This window comes from Panthera tigris, chromosome A2, assembly GCF_018350195.1.
Source record: "Panthera tigris isolate Pti1 chromosome A2, P.tigris_Pti1_mat1.1, whole genome shotgun sequence".
Lineage (NCBI taxonomy): Eukaryota > Metazoa > Chordata > Mammalia > Carnivora > Felidae > Panthera > Panthera tigris.
In genome coordinates, this window is record NC_056661.1 from 25,812,292 (window position 1) to 25,827,304 (window position 15,013).

At 36.0% G+C, this 15,013-nt stretch overlaps 1 protein-coding gene across 26 annotated transcripts in view; it reads left to right on the forward strand.

Moving 5' to 3' along the window:
- The window catches only part of LOC102952537 (sarcolemma associated protein), a 150,543-nt gene that overhangs the window by 104,129 nt on the left and 31,401 nt on the right, over window positions 1-15,013 (forward strand). For all 26 annotated transcript variants that reach the window (XM_042979241.1, XM_042979230.1, XM_042979232.1 and 23 more), the window contains one exon: window positions 10,554-10,613. In XM_042979241.1, coding sequence (XP_042835175.1) covers window positions 10,554-10,613 — 60 coding nt within the window. The remainder of the gene's footprint in view (window positions 1-10,553; window positions 10,614-15,013) is intronic.

Below are 15,013 nucleotides of genomic sequence, written 5' to 3' on the forward strand. Positions count from 1 at the left end.
GAGATAGAGCAGAAGTTATAAGTTACAGCAATCCCCTCAATAAGGATATTAGCCAATTAAATTATGTTTACAAGGACTATGCAGTGGCATGGGAAAACGTTAGATGTGGTATAGAGAGGGAGAAATGAGAATATAAAATGCTTTCCTTGTGGGCAAAGAAATAATGAACCAAAGAACAAAAAATAAAATACAAGTATTCCTAGATGTCTGAATCCATTGGGTCCCTAAGTGCAAACAGTGGAAGTTTGGGCTGTAAATTCATGTATATCCCTAGGGATATAGCTGGGGGTATCGTCCATTATCTGAATCTGCCCAGTTCCTGAGTTTTGGTAGCAAGTAGCAAGAGTTTGGTTAATGAGGATACCGTTGTATCTCAGAAATTTCCAATATTGGCTCCTTAAATTTGGATACTCAGAGTTGGCATAGTAAGAGTTAACTTTGATTTGATTTGTTGTCAGAAGGGGTATTTTCATTATTTTATGACAAGCTGCTGGTATAGAAATTGTGGTGTTTAATTAGTATTATGGCAAGCAAGGCACATTCAAGTAAAATCTTAGGTGAACTTTCAAAATAATTTTGGATTATTTTTTGATAATCTCACACAAACTTTTTTGCCATTATTTTAATTGATAGACATTTTGAACTGATTTATGATCCTGAACATGAAGTTTATATTCTGTGAGCAGTGACACCTCATAGTCTTATTTTCCTGTCTTTTATTTACTTTTTAAAGATTTTTTAGTTTTAAGTAATCTCCACACCCAACATGGGGCTCGGATTTACAACCCTGACATCAAGAGTCACATGCTCTACTGACTGAGCCAGCCAGGCACCCCTTATTTCCGGTCTTTTAAAAAGCAGATGTTAAGCACCTAGATTTCATTGTTTACTGTGCTTGTTGTATAGTCCAAATTCACCTTGTGAATTCTAAATTTAAAATTAGAAAGCAAATAATTCACTTCTGTAGGATTCCTCATGTCTTTTTAATATATTAACAGAGTTTTTCAGTTTATGTATATGAACCCATAAGAGAATGATTTAGTTGTTGGCTGTTTCCATTTACAAGGTGATTTTGATGAAATTAAATGAGTTGGAACACATTTCAGTTTGTTTTCCTTTTATGGTAAAAGAGACTGTGTTTCTTTTAATTCTCTTTTAGGAGAAAAGCTTTTAATCCCATGCAAAGAGATTGGATTTTGAACAGATTTAAATATAACCTTGTGTAATTCCAGGACTGTGAAGTAATTTTCTGTGTAAAAATATACCATGTAAAATCTAGAATTAACAAGTAACTTTAATAAAACTTGCTAAAAAGCTCTAGCAATATTTTCTTCTGAAGGAATTCAGGCAAGAAGTTTGATTTAAGCGGAATTCCACATTCCTTGTTCCCTCTGCAAATTTTAGTTACTCAAGGTTTAAAGTGTAAATTTAACAAATAAGTTGAGGGGCACCTGGGTGGCTCATTCAACGAAGCGTCTGTTGGCTTTGGCTTAGGTCATGATCTCTTGGTTTTGTGAGTTCGAGCCCCACATAGGGCTCTGTGCTAACAGAGGAGCCAGCTTGGGATTCTCTTTCTCCCTCTTTCTTCCCCGCTCACTCTGTCTCTGTCTCTCTCAAAAATAAATGAATAAACTTTTAAAAAAAGAAAAAGACAAATACATTGAGACTGTTGTGTTTGGTAAATGTGCTTTCTGAGTTAACAAATTATGCACCTTGTATCTGTTTCATATGTGTCCTATGAGCTCTATCATTTGGTTAATGCGTATGCTGAGTGCAAAGATAAAGGGTAAAAGGTGGAGAACCTCAGGACATGGAGACTCACTTCATGGGCATAGAGTGAAAGACAGCTTTCTCCAGACTACTGCCTGTACTTTCTTCTGCTACTGTTTGTCTGGGTGAGGGCAGAGGCATCACGGCTGTGTTCCAGAGAAAATTTCTTCTGTGGTCCGCTTTGTACATACAAACTGCCCTCTCCCCAAATGGCATCTTGCTTTTAATGACTGAGTTAACAAGTGCCTTGAAATAAACTTAATGTCTTTGTATTCTTAATCCATGGTTACTGTGAGACTTAATGGTTTTTATTATTAGAAGCAGAAGTCTAATTCTCTTAATATTTTGTGTCTTATGTAAGTTTTTTGCCCGATTTAAGAAAAATTCTCTCCCTGCTTCCCACCCCCCTTTTGAAATTATAGTCACTGTCTGTGTATGTTTGTCTCATTCTCTTCTTTCTCTTAGGGCTTTGCTCTCATATAAAAATTGCCTTATTTGGAGTAATGCATTGAATCAGTGTTGCTCCGTGACTGTTTACTTTTCATCACTCTATGAGATCAGCGTCTCTGAACAATCTCAGGGTTATTCTGATTACATATTCCACTTAAAACAGATTTTTTAATTTTCATTTTTTAAACTTTTATTTCCCTAAGCCAAAGCAGATTAGTTATGACAAAGAGTAGAATACACTTGGTGTGGTTCCCTGCTCATAGTAGTTTATGTCCCCATTATAGGAAGATTATTAATTTAAACTAGATGTTGCTAAATTTCTTTTTTTTTTTTTTTTAATTTGAGAGAGAGCACGTGCATGAGCAGAGGAGGTGCTTGGGAGAGGGTGGGGGGCGGGGTGGAGAAAGAAAGAGAGAGAGAAAGAATTCTAAGCAGGTTCCATGTTCACCACGGAGCCTGACATGGGGTTTGATCTGACGACCCTGGCATCATGACCTGAGCTGAAATCAAGAGTCATATGTTTAACCAACTGAGCAACCCAGGCACCCCACTTATTTTTTATTTCTTTGTATTTAGAGTTGACCAATCTAGGATATATTGGAGGGTTTTTGTTTGTTGTTTATTTGTGCCAATCATGTTCCCAGTCAGCTAACTTTCCAACATTTCTACCAGATTTTCTCCCAGTATAACTGCATAGCAGATAGTCTTAAATTTATGCCAATAGTGTTTTGATATGTAGATTGCTTCTTTCTTAAAAAACTGTCTGTATTCTTTAAATTGGTTCATTTTGTTTAGCTTTCAATCTATGAATTCTCAACTTTTTTCTCTTTTGTTCTTTATTCTCAGGTTTTAAGACAAGTAGCTTCTGGAACTGTTTTTATGAAAAAGCAGACTATCTTCTATAGCAGGAATTGCTTTAATTAATTTTATTTTGCTGCAAAAACTAATACTTTTGTAAAAGTCTGTCCTATTAAGGTTAGGCCTCCCCTGCTTTAGGTCTAAAGCTTTATTTCTATTTTGTGAACTGCTACTCTGTGAAGGAAATAAACTGTGGGTTTGATGTTGAATGCTGATTGTTCATTTTTACTTTGTTATGTTTGATGTTAATTCTAATGTCAGTTTCTTTGCTGTATGTCCCTTTAATGACTTTCTAGGTGACTTGTAGTTCATTTTCATTTATGATATTTAGAATTGGATCAGAGGATCTTAGATGTGAATTCTGTTTTGGTTCCTCTTTGGCAGTATGAATGGGCAGTATAACTTCTTTAAACCTCAATTTCCTCATTTACAGAATGGGATGGTAGTTCCTACTTCATAGGATTATTATGAGAATTAAATGAGATCATATTTAGTAGTACTCTTAGTAATGCCAGCCACACAGAAATATATGCTAACTAATAGGTAGAAAACTTATGGTGGGGAGATTGGAAAGAGTGTTAGTGGGAGTTTTCTTGCAGGAGTAACTTTTTTCCCCTTTTTATTCCCAGTCACAAGACAGTGAAAGCTGATTGACCTAGTTTTATTGTTCTTGTTAAAATCATATGTTCCTGACAATCTAAAGATTCTCTAACTTTTTAATTACTAGCACACATGCCATTTAGAAAATGTGGTCTCCAGCACATTATTTTGATACCCAAGTGATAACATTATTTTTTGAATGAAACCTAACTTTCAGACTTAAATATATTTTCCAGGTCGGCAGTTACAAATAGCTGATTATGTAGTTCTTTTATATTGATCTGCTCTTCTCTTCTGTCACTTAAGATTCCTAGGCAGCTGACAGCAGTATCTGAATAGTGCCGTTTGAGTTTATATTCTGCTTTTAGTTGGTTGTAGCTGTCATGTGAGGAAAATGGCTCTTCAGCTTGAAGAATTTAATCCAGTCTAGGCACACCTGTGCTCCCTTTGCACTTTTTTTTTTTTAATGTTTATTCATTTTTGTGAGAGTGAGAGAGCGTGAACGGAGGAGGTACAGAGAGAGAGGAAGACACAGAATCCTAAGCAGACTCTAGGCTCTGAGCTGTCAGCACAGAGTCTGACATGGAGTGTGAACCCACGAACCACAATCATGACCTGAGCTGTAGTCAGACGCTTAACCGACCGAACCACTCAAGTGACCCCTTTGCACTTCTTTTGAATGCATGGTTTTTTATTTTTATTTTGTGCCACATAGTAATATAGTTAGTACATAATTTACATTTATCACCCATAAGAAATAAATTTGGTTCTGTTCTAATCAGTTTTTTACCAGATCTGACAGTTTCTACAATGCCATCATATGTTTTTCGATTAAATTAAATGCTTAGGTGATAGTTCTCCAATGTCAGACTTACTATGCCCATCAGTTATGCTCTTTGGTAGGTTCCCTACAGAAATGCCTACCCATGCATGTCAGATACAAATGCAAAAATATTCACAGCCGCATCATTCACAGTTCAAAATTAGAAATAACCCAAAAGATCTTCAGCAGTCAAATGGAGAAATATACACTGGGTATATTTGATGAAAGATGCCTGACACAAAAGAATACATACTGTAGTATTACATTTATGTGAAGGTCAAAACACTAAAATTATAGTGTATTATTTAGACATGCATATTTGGGTAGTGTGGCTATAAAGAAATGCAAGAAATTAAATACCACAAAGTCGGGACAGTGGTTACCTTTATGGGGTTTTTATTGGAAAGGGAAACATGGGAAGCTTTAGGGGGTTGTGGTTAGGGTCTTTTCTTTGTTTTATTTTTTCTTTATTTGAGACAGAGAGAGGGAGGGAGGGAGAAAGTCAGCAGGGGAGGGGCAGAGGGAGAGAGAGCGAATCTGGAGCAGGTTCCATGCTCAGCATAATCCCAGAATCCTGGGATCATGACCCTAGCTGAAACCAAGAGTCAGATGCTCCCAGGCGCCCTTGTGGTTAGGTTATGTTTCTTGATTTGAGCTGTAGTCATACAGACATTTGCTTTAAAAAAAAAAATTATTAACCTGTACTTTTGTGTTTTGTGTCCCTCTCTGTATGTTATTTGTCACAATAAATAAGTATGGTTTTAAAAGAGGGGAAAAGAATAATTATCTCCCTAGAGTGTCCCTCAAAAAGAGGGAGTTTTTAAAAAGAAAGAAAATCCTGTACTTTATCTTTCAGTTGTGCCAGGCCAAATAGTTCTTTCAAGGCCTGCATTTATCATTATATGGAGGCTTTCGTCTGAGTCTCTGAGTAGCCTCTGACTTTTAGTGCTCCCAAAGAATTGAAGTGTTCACTCCAAGTTTGAGAACCAGTGGTTAGAAGCTTTTTTTAAAACAGTGTTCTTTTCAGGGTGCCTGAGTAGCTCAGTTGGTTGAGCATCCTACTCTTGATTTCAGCCCAGATCATGATCTGGGATTGAGCCCCGTGTGGTTGAGTGGGATTGAGCCTCACATTGCTCAGTGCAAAGCCTGCTTAGGATTCTCTCTCCCTCTCTCTATCTCTTTGCCCCTTCCCTTCTCTCTCTCTCTCTCTCTCTCTCTCTCTCTCTCTCTCTCTCTCTCTGAATAAATAAATAAACATTAAAAAAAAAATAAAACAGTATCCCTTTTCTCAATTATTTGATTATAGGCCACTAATGACTCATCAGATTTGATCATCTAACCTTAAATGTTTCAATAGTGACAATAGCAGCAGATAATTATTATTTAGCACTTAGATACTAGTACTATGCAAAACTTTTTGCATATTTAATTCTTAGTTTTTTAGAATGATGAAAACATTCAAATAATTTTTCCAAGTTTGATCCCTTTAAAAATAGGTATTCAGTTCATTCATTCAGCAAATATTTATTAAGCATCTATTATGTATATACCAGGCATTATTTTAGCTGTAGGGGGTACAGAAATGAACAAGACAAAGAAAGATTTGCCTTCATGGAGTTTACAGTCTCTGGAGGAGACAAAAACTGATAAACTAATAACATGTCAAGTAGTGATACGTCCACTGAAGAAAAATAAAAGAATGTAAGCCAATAGGTAGCAACAAAGGTAACATAGGGAATTTGAACAGATTTGGGACTAAGCTAAGTGAGGAGTACATGTATCTGGGGAAAGAGTGTGTGAGAGAGAAACTGTGTGAAAACTAGAACTGGTCTGAAACTGCACTTTTAGAACAATAAAAATGTTTTCTTTCTTTTCTTTTCTTTTTTTTAAATAAAGGGCCAGGTAGTAAATATTTTAGGCTTTGCAGGCTATAAATTCTCAGTTGCAACTACTAAACTCTGCCATTTTAGTGGAAAGCAGCCGAGGACAGTATGTACACGAATATATTCGGCTTTGTTCCTCTAAAACTTTATTTACCCAACAGGCAGCAGGCTGTTTTTGGCCCTGTGGGGCTTTAGTTGGCTGACCCCTGAGCTAGATAATATAGACTTTGTAAGGCATGGTAGGGACTTCAGATTTTTTCCTAAAGGTGAGCATTTTGAGTAATAAATTACCCTTTTTTAAAAAATTTCTTTCATGTTTATTTATTCTTGAGAGAGACAGAGACAGAGTGTGAGTGGGGGGGGCGGGGGGGGAGTGTCAGAGAGAGAGCGAGACACAGAATCTGAAGCAGGCTCCAGGCTGTGAGCTGCTAGCACAGAGCCCGACCTAGGGCTTGAACCCACAAACTGTGAGATCATGACCTGAGCCAAAGTCGGGCGCTTAACCTACTCAGCCACCCAGGTGCCCCAAGTAATAAATTACTCTTAATGTATGTTTATAATTTTTTAAACAAGGTGCTACTTAGATCGTCAACATACTAGAGAAAGATTGGAATGCCTTTCAAAGTCTGCATTTATATTATTATTTTGCTGTATTCATGTAACAACATTTGTGGAACCTGTTTTATATGTAAGAATTGTGTTGGGAATTAAATTATTGATGAGATAACTTCCTGCTGTCACTAGACTCTAAATTCCTATATTTATCACATTTACCTTGGTAATCCATGAGAAGTACTTAGTATTGCACCTGGCACACGGTAAATATTTGAAGGAATGAGTGTATTTCTCAAAAAGTTCATAGTATGTTGGGAAAGGTAGACATCAATAGATACCTGCAGTATAGCTTATTAGAGATGTGAATGATGGGCTATGGATGAGGAGAGGAGAGATACCAAATCAATCCAAGAGAAAGGAAGAGAAAATAAATTCCATTTTAAACATGGTGAGATTAAGTTCTCATGGGGTCACTAGGTGAAGATGTTTGGGAAGTAGTTAGACAAACGTGTTCTGAGACCTACGAGAGAGTTAGACTAGGCATCAACATTTAGAAGTTATGCAAATATAGCAGGTAGTTAATGCTATTAAAAGTGAATTTGTTGTTGATAGAGATCTTGAAGATTAATTAACACCTTTTTTTTTTTCCTGGTAGAACTAAAAAAATTTTTCACTCCCTTCATAAATATAGACAATGCTGCATTGAAAATCTGTACAATTGTCTCTTTCCAGGGTAATACATAAAATAGGGGCTGTGGGATCAAAGGACATGTCCTTTCAACATTTGCATAGGTGCTGTCAAAATTGCCCTCTAAAAATAAAATGATACCAATTTACACTCCCGCCAGAAGGACACAAGATTACTCTTTTACGCACCCCTCCTGGTACTGAATGTTTGCTGAACTGATAAGTGCATAAGGCCATGGCGTTGTTTCAGTGGGTAGACCCTGAACTCCACATGTTTACTGGACATTTGCTTTTCTTGGCCTGTGAATTCAATGTTGTTATTCTTTGCCCCTTTTCTGTTGTGGTGTTTGACTTTTCTTATTCGTTTTTGAAGTGCCTCACATTTTCGCTTGCCATCCCCATACTCCCTTTCCTTCTTCCATGCTTCATTTTTCTACATTGCCTCCATCTGACATACTGTTTATTTCTTTATCCTCTCTCCCTCCTCACCCCATTAGAATGTATGAACCAGAAAGGCAGGGATCTTGTCATTTGTTCATTCTGATGTTTCCAGCACTGGAAGACAGTATCTGGCACATAGTAGGTAGCCCCTAATTAATTGTTCAATGAATGAATGAATGAATGAATGAATAACCTCTTATCTGTTAATTTTTCAGATATTTTCTCTATGTCTGCCACTGGCCCATTAGCTGTGTTTTAGTGAGTGGTCGGTCATACAGAAAATTTTAATTTATATGAGGGCAGATCTGTCTGTCCTTTCACATATGGTTTTGTGTTCTGCATTATTATGCTTAAGGTCATTTTTTTAACCTTTGAACCCCCTCACCCATTCCTTTCACCCCCACCCCTCCTACCTTGTAACAACCAATCTGTTCTCTTATCTATGAGATTGTGTGTGTGTGTTTTTTTTTTAATTCCACATGTAAGTGAGATCATATGGTATTTATCTTTCTCTGTCTGACTTTATTTTACTTAGTATAATACCCTCAAGGTCCATCCATATTATCCCAAAAGGCAAGATTTCATTTTTTTAATGGCTAAGTAATATTCCATTGTGTGTATTTGTGCATACACATACACACCACATTTTCTTTATCCATTCATGCATCAGTGGACACTTAGGTTGTTTCCATATTTGGCTATTGTAAATAATGCTGCAATGAACACGGGGGTGCATATATCTTTTTGAGTTAGTGTTGGAAGAGAAAGTAGAGGGAATATTCCAGAAAATATAACAAAAAAGACATGAGCTGGTTTGAGGTTTTATTTTAGAAACAAAGGAGGAAGATCTAACATCTGAATAATAAGATTTCCAGAGTGTAGGAAGGGAGAGAGTGGGAGAAAAGAAATGAAACAGAATTTGTTAGAATAGAAGGTAATTTCCCAGAATGGAAGATAGGAGCTTCTAAACTGAAAGGATGCACTGAATGCTCAACATGGTATTTTTTTAAGTGTTTATTTCTTTATTTTGAGAGAGAGGAGAGAGAGAGAATCCCAAGCAGGCTCTGTGCTGTCAGCGCAGAGCCCCGCATGGGGCTTGATCTCATGAGTGGTGAGATCATGACCCGAACTGATATCAAGAGCCAGACACTTAACCAACTGAGCCACCTGTGAACCCCAACACAATATTATTGTATTGTATTGTATTGTATTGTATTGTATTGTATTGTATTGTATTGTATTGTATTTTAATGTTCATTAATTTTTGAGAGAGAGCAAGTGAGCACGAGCTGGGGAGAGGGGCCAAGAGAGAAAGGGACAATGAGAGAATCTCAAGCAGGTTCCATACTCAGCACAGAGCCTGATGTGGGGCTCGACCCCACGACTGAGGGATCATGACCTGAGACAAAAATAAAGAATTGGACACTTAGTGGACTGGACTGAACCACCCAGGTGCTCAAAACATTGTTCCTTCTTCAAAAACAATGTTGTGCTTCTAGGAAGTGAAATTCAAGAATGGAGTAGAGTAGGACAGAAGATGGGTAGGACAGCTTACATTATACATCTTGTAGGACTACCTTTAAAAATTATCCAAATCTATTACTTAGACTTAAAGAAAAATTTTTTAAGGAGGCAGGAGCAAATAGTACCACATACTGCAAGGAGCCTGTGCAAAATGAAAATTATTAAAAGGAGCCATGGGCTTTGGAGGTTATAGTAATCTTGGAGCAGTTTCGTTGGTTGGATGGTGGGTATAGAGTCCAAGCTACATTGGATTTGAAGAGTGAAGGAATAGAGAAATGACTTCATATACTGCAAACGTGTAAATTCAAGGAGACCAGCTGGCATACAGGATTAAATAAGGGGATAATTAGAATAGATGCCATTCTCAGTGAAGCATAGAATATGAAAATCTGGATTTAAATAAATTATGAAGAAGCTGTATATTATACATTTACAGAGAATCACCTATAGAACGAAACAAAACAAAACAATATTTGTTTTAATATCTTTAAATATTTGTCTCTTCTAAAATGATTCATTTTACTGAAGCATGTCATATATGCATCTGTGCTGAATTGTATCAATTGGGAAACTATTGGCATAACCTAATTTGTATTCTTTATTTAAATACATACTTTCTCAGAATTCCTTTATTTCAACTTCATATCCTTGATTTAAAGAAGGTTTATTTGTTATGAATCCTTTTTAAAATGGTCTAGGCTTTTTGACTAAGGTAAAAACTAATGAAAATAAAAGACAAATTGTCTCCCTGCCCCCAGATTTCTGCATTAATCTGATTGTGCTGTTATAATTATAGTTCGAGTTTTCTTAGTTCTCCTTCCAGCTTCAAGTTTTTGTACGAGCCTAGTCATGGGAGTAATATTATCATCTTTAAATTTGGTCATGGAATGTGTTACACTGCCCCGCTCAGGGAAATGCTACTCGGTTTGGGCTTGGATAGTAACGTTTATTTTCTTTGGCAGAGAAGCTGATCGTCGAGGGGCATCTAACCAAAGTGGTAGAAGAAACAAAGCTTTCAAAAGGTTTGTTTTCTGTGGGTTTTCTGTGGGTTTTGAAAATTATTCTTTTGGACAATAGATGTTAGTGTACATTTCCAAGGTCATAGTATTTTAACCATCAATTTATTTCTTATAGCTCACCAAATGGCAATCCAGTAATGGTATCATATAATATAAAATAGTCGGAGTTCTGTTGTAAGAAGGATATCTTAATTAGAAAGTTTCTTTTTAACTTTTAAATGGGTATATATGTGTGGGGTTTTTTGTTTTTTTTTTTTTTATGCTTGAAGTAGATTCTTTAGGTAGTAAAAGATTTGTTCTGATCTGTCTTGCTTCCAGCATTATTTTCAGGTTTTGTATTTGATATTTGTTACATTTGATATAAAATTTTAATTAAACACAATGTAAATCTTTTAATGAAACAATGTAAAACAGGTGAAAAATGCTTGCATGTCTGTTTCTGTAATTGTTATACCTTTAACATTCCTTATGAAATTTATATTTTGTTAATTTTCGGCAACTCAATTTGATTTAAACAAAAGTGATTATGTGGGGTCTTCTTATATTTTATGATGAGAGTCTTATAAATTGAAATAGTTTATTCTATTAATTATTTTCTGTTACAATTGTCAGAGAAGAAAAGTGAGTTTTAAAGCATTATATTGTCGAGTCACTTTTATGCATTAGGGAAATTGGTCAAATAAATTTGGTATGATACGCTCATTATTATCATTTTCATACCTAAGACTTTCATCAGAAGATACCGCTATAAAATTTGTAACTAGGTTCACAATCTTTTTGGCCAGTTAAAACAATGAGTGATAAAAGTTTCAAATACTCTGCTTCAGTACATTTTGTTTTATGAACGTAACTGAATCCATTTCGACTTTTAAAAATATTTAAAAGAAGAATGTTATTTCAAGTATCTGGTGGCTTCCGTTCTGAATTTTGTGCATGACAGATGCCATATTTGGGGAAAGAATGCATAGAATATGCATCACTAATATTGTTCTGGCAAACAGGCATTGGGTTTCAGAGCAATGAACTATTTTTAGTACATGTGGCAATTTATTTCATCTTATTAAAGTGAGATGAGAGCAGACTTCAACATAGCTTTTACTTCACCACAGAAGCACCTAATCAGATGAGTTGAATAGCCAGCACTTGAAGTACAAGGAGAGCCTAAGGGGGAAAAAATCAGTGCTTCTTAGTTAAAGAAAATTATCTTGCTACTTTAGTGCTTCTATTTAATACATTCTGAATTAGAATATATTTGCTTGAAATTATATGATGTAATTATTGAAAAAGATTTGTGCCACCTTACATTTGCTTTTGAAACCTGGCCATAGGGGCGCCTGGGTGGCTCAGTCGGCTAAGCGTCGGACTTCAGCTCAGGTCATGATCTCGCGGTCTGTGAGTTCGAGCCCCGCGTCGGGCTCTGTGCTGACAGCTCAGAGCCTGGAGCCTGTTTCACATTCTGTGTCTCCCTCTCTCTCTGACCCTCCCCGTTCATGCTCTGTCTCTCTCTGTCTCAAAAATAAATAAACGTTAAAAAAAATTTTTTTTTTAAAAAGAAACCTGGCCGTAAAATATGTGCTGAAAGCTTTAAAGAGCATGCATTTTGATCCAGCAATCCCACTTCTGGGTTTTTATGTTAAGGAACAAATTAGACAGATATGCAAGGGTATTTACATCAATGTTTTAAAGCAAAAAGAGGAAAACGGAAGTGTCCAATAATAAGGGCATTTATTAATTATAGCAAGTAAGTCCACACAAGTAATAAAATACATCTGTTAAAATTGATAATATAGACACAAGTTTTACATACCCAGAGATTTTTTTGTCAGCAGTCAACATTTTACAAGCGTTTCTCACGGTTAATGTGCAGAGGTACACTAATCCTTGTAACAAACTAGATAAAATAAGTTACATTTTAAGAATTTCATATCTGGCTATAAAATATTTCTTTTGGATTTGGCTAAATCGTTTTATTTTAAAATTCTCTCATCAGTGACATTTTTGATAGGATTTGTTCTCTGCATGGAAAATATCAGTTGTGGGGCAGCTGGGTAACTCAGTCAGTTAAGCGTCTGACTTTGGCTCGGGTCATAATCTCACGGTTCATGGGTCAAGCCTTGAGTCTGGCTCTGTGCTGACAGCTCAGAGTCTGGAGCCGGCTTCGGATTCAGTGTCTCCCACTCTCTATGCTCCTCCCCTGCTTGTGCTCTGTCTCCTTCTGTCTCTTAAAAATAAATAAAAACGTTAAAAAAAAAAAAAAGAAAATATCAGTTGTTAGAAATTGCTAATTACCAGCTGTTACAAGTCTAAGTGTTTCCTTCAGATATTTCATCTAATGCAAAATATAATCATAGGTTGCATGTGCTTTCTATTTAAACCCTAACTCAACTCGTAGTCATTGTGTGTTTACTGTAGTCTTAGGGTGGAAGTGGAAAGAATACTAGTAGATAAAACAGATGGTTTCAACCCCAGGTACTACCACTAACTAGCTGTATGCCCTCCGGCAACTCACTTTAGCTCTTTAAACTTCAGTTTCCTCATGTGTAAAGTAGAATTGACAATATTTAATTGTGGGAATTTAATGAAATATTGCTCACAAAGCAAGAAACATTGTTCTGGTATTCAACAAATGTTTAGTTCTCACTTCCCTTCTTGCTTTCTTTTCCAACTAATGGTTCCATTGGTATAGGAAGTGGTCTCTGGCCAGTGTTTTGCCCATCCATCATAATGTCTTCTCAGAGATACAATGAAAATAGTCACCTTGCAGACTTTCCAGTTTGGGAACAGTTTTGATATTGGTGTTGGTAGCTTTTCTTCTGTTTCCTTCTATATATTATTGGTGTGTATCTTAATGATTAAGTACCGCACAGAAAATCAACCAGTAAGGAGGGTTCTTTCTTTCTTTCTTTCTTTCTTTCTTTCTTTCTTTCTTTCTTTCTTTCTTTCTTTCTTTCTTTCTTTCTTTCTTTCTTTCTTTCTTTCTTTCTTTCTTTCTTTAAGTTTATTTATCTTGAGAGAGAGAGAGTGAAGGAGGGGCAAGACAGAGAATCAATCGCGAACCATAAGATCATGACCTGAGCTGAAACCAAGAGGCAACCAACTGAGCCACCCAGGAGCCCCAGGACTTGCTAATACTAGAAAGTTGGGTGCTGCTTCATAGCTAAAGAATGGATGTTTTAAAAAGAAGGAGATACTCTACTTCTCTTTTTTTGTGTCCTGTGTTTCATTCTTGAGTAGATTTGGTTTGCCTCCACATAATAATTGTAATATCAGGACATAACAGTGATGGACCATAATTTGACTTGCTCAAAACTTTGTCTTCTTACTCAAAGTAGACTTGTGCCTTCAAACATCTGATTTTGGAGCACCTACTATGCACTGTGCACTGTTTTCTGCAATGGGGAGATAGCAGTTAACAAAACAGACAAAAATCCCAGCCCTCAGGGAACTTAATATTCTAGTAAGATCTTAATGGAAGATTTGGTCCCACCTTTAATTTTACTTCCCCAGCTAATACTTTAATATAAGATAGAGTTCCTTCTAAGCCAGAAGAATACTTTTGAAAATATAGTCTTCTTGGTTTACCTCAGTATCTTGATCATAAAATTGCCAAGAATTTTAAAATCAAAAGACAGTCATTTTTCTATTCTCCCACAGTCATCCCTTTTCTGTGTATAGATTAGAAGTATTAGCCTGCCTTGTTTGAGACTGTAACTTTGTGATTAAAACTAGAACATTCAGAAATGTCTGATTATAGCACACTGTGAATGCACCAGAGGTCATAGATTGGATTCCCATGGGCCTCTGTGGTCAGTGACTTCACTTCTAATCTAAGCTCTGTGTCTGTCAGCAGTTGGCCTCGGACTAGAAATGGCGGTGAGAAAAGAAGCAAGAGTCTTCTTGCAATCTGTCACCTATTTCACAAATTAAGCCACCAATTCTAAGGATGTTCTTAATGAAATGGTCATAATAAGTTACATTCTAATATTATTAAATATATTTTAATATTAATGGTTTTGGATGTTTCTGATTACTTTCAAAATGGAAAATATCTCTTGATTTAGTTGATTATAAAATATAATTTTTTCAAACGATGTATGACATTATGAAGTTAGAAAGTAAATATCTGCCATGACCCTACCTTCAGATATGATCATGAGTATCTCTGTTGTAGATCCTTCTAGACTTCAATAAATATGCACAACTGAAAATTCATAGCTAAATGTATAGCTATTTTCGATCTTAATGGGGTCATATTATGCACTGTTCTTTAGCAACCTTTATTTTTACTTAATAGTAAGGAATATATCTTGAATGTTTTCCATTCCATAATGAACAATGCTGCAATGAACATCCTTATAATACTATGTGAAGTCTTTTTTCCTTAGAAGTACTAGAAGTAGATA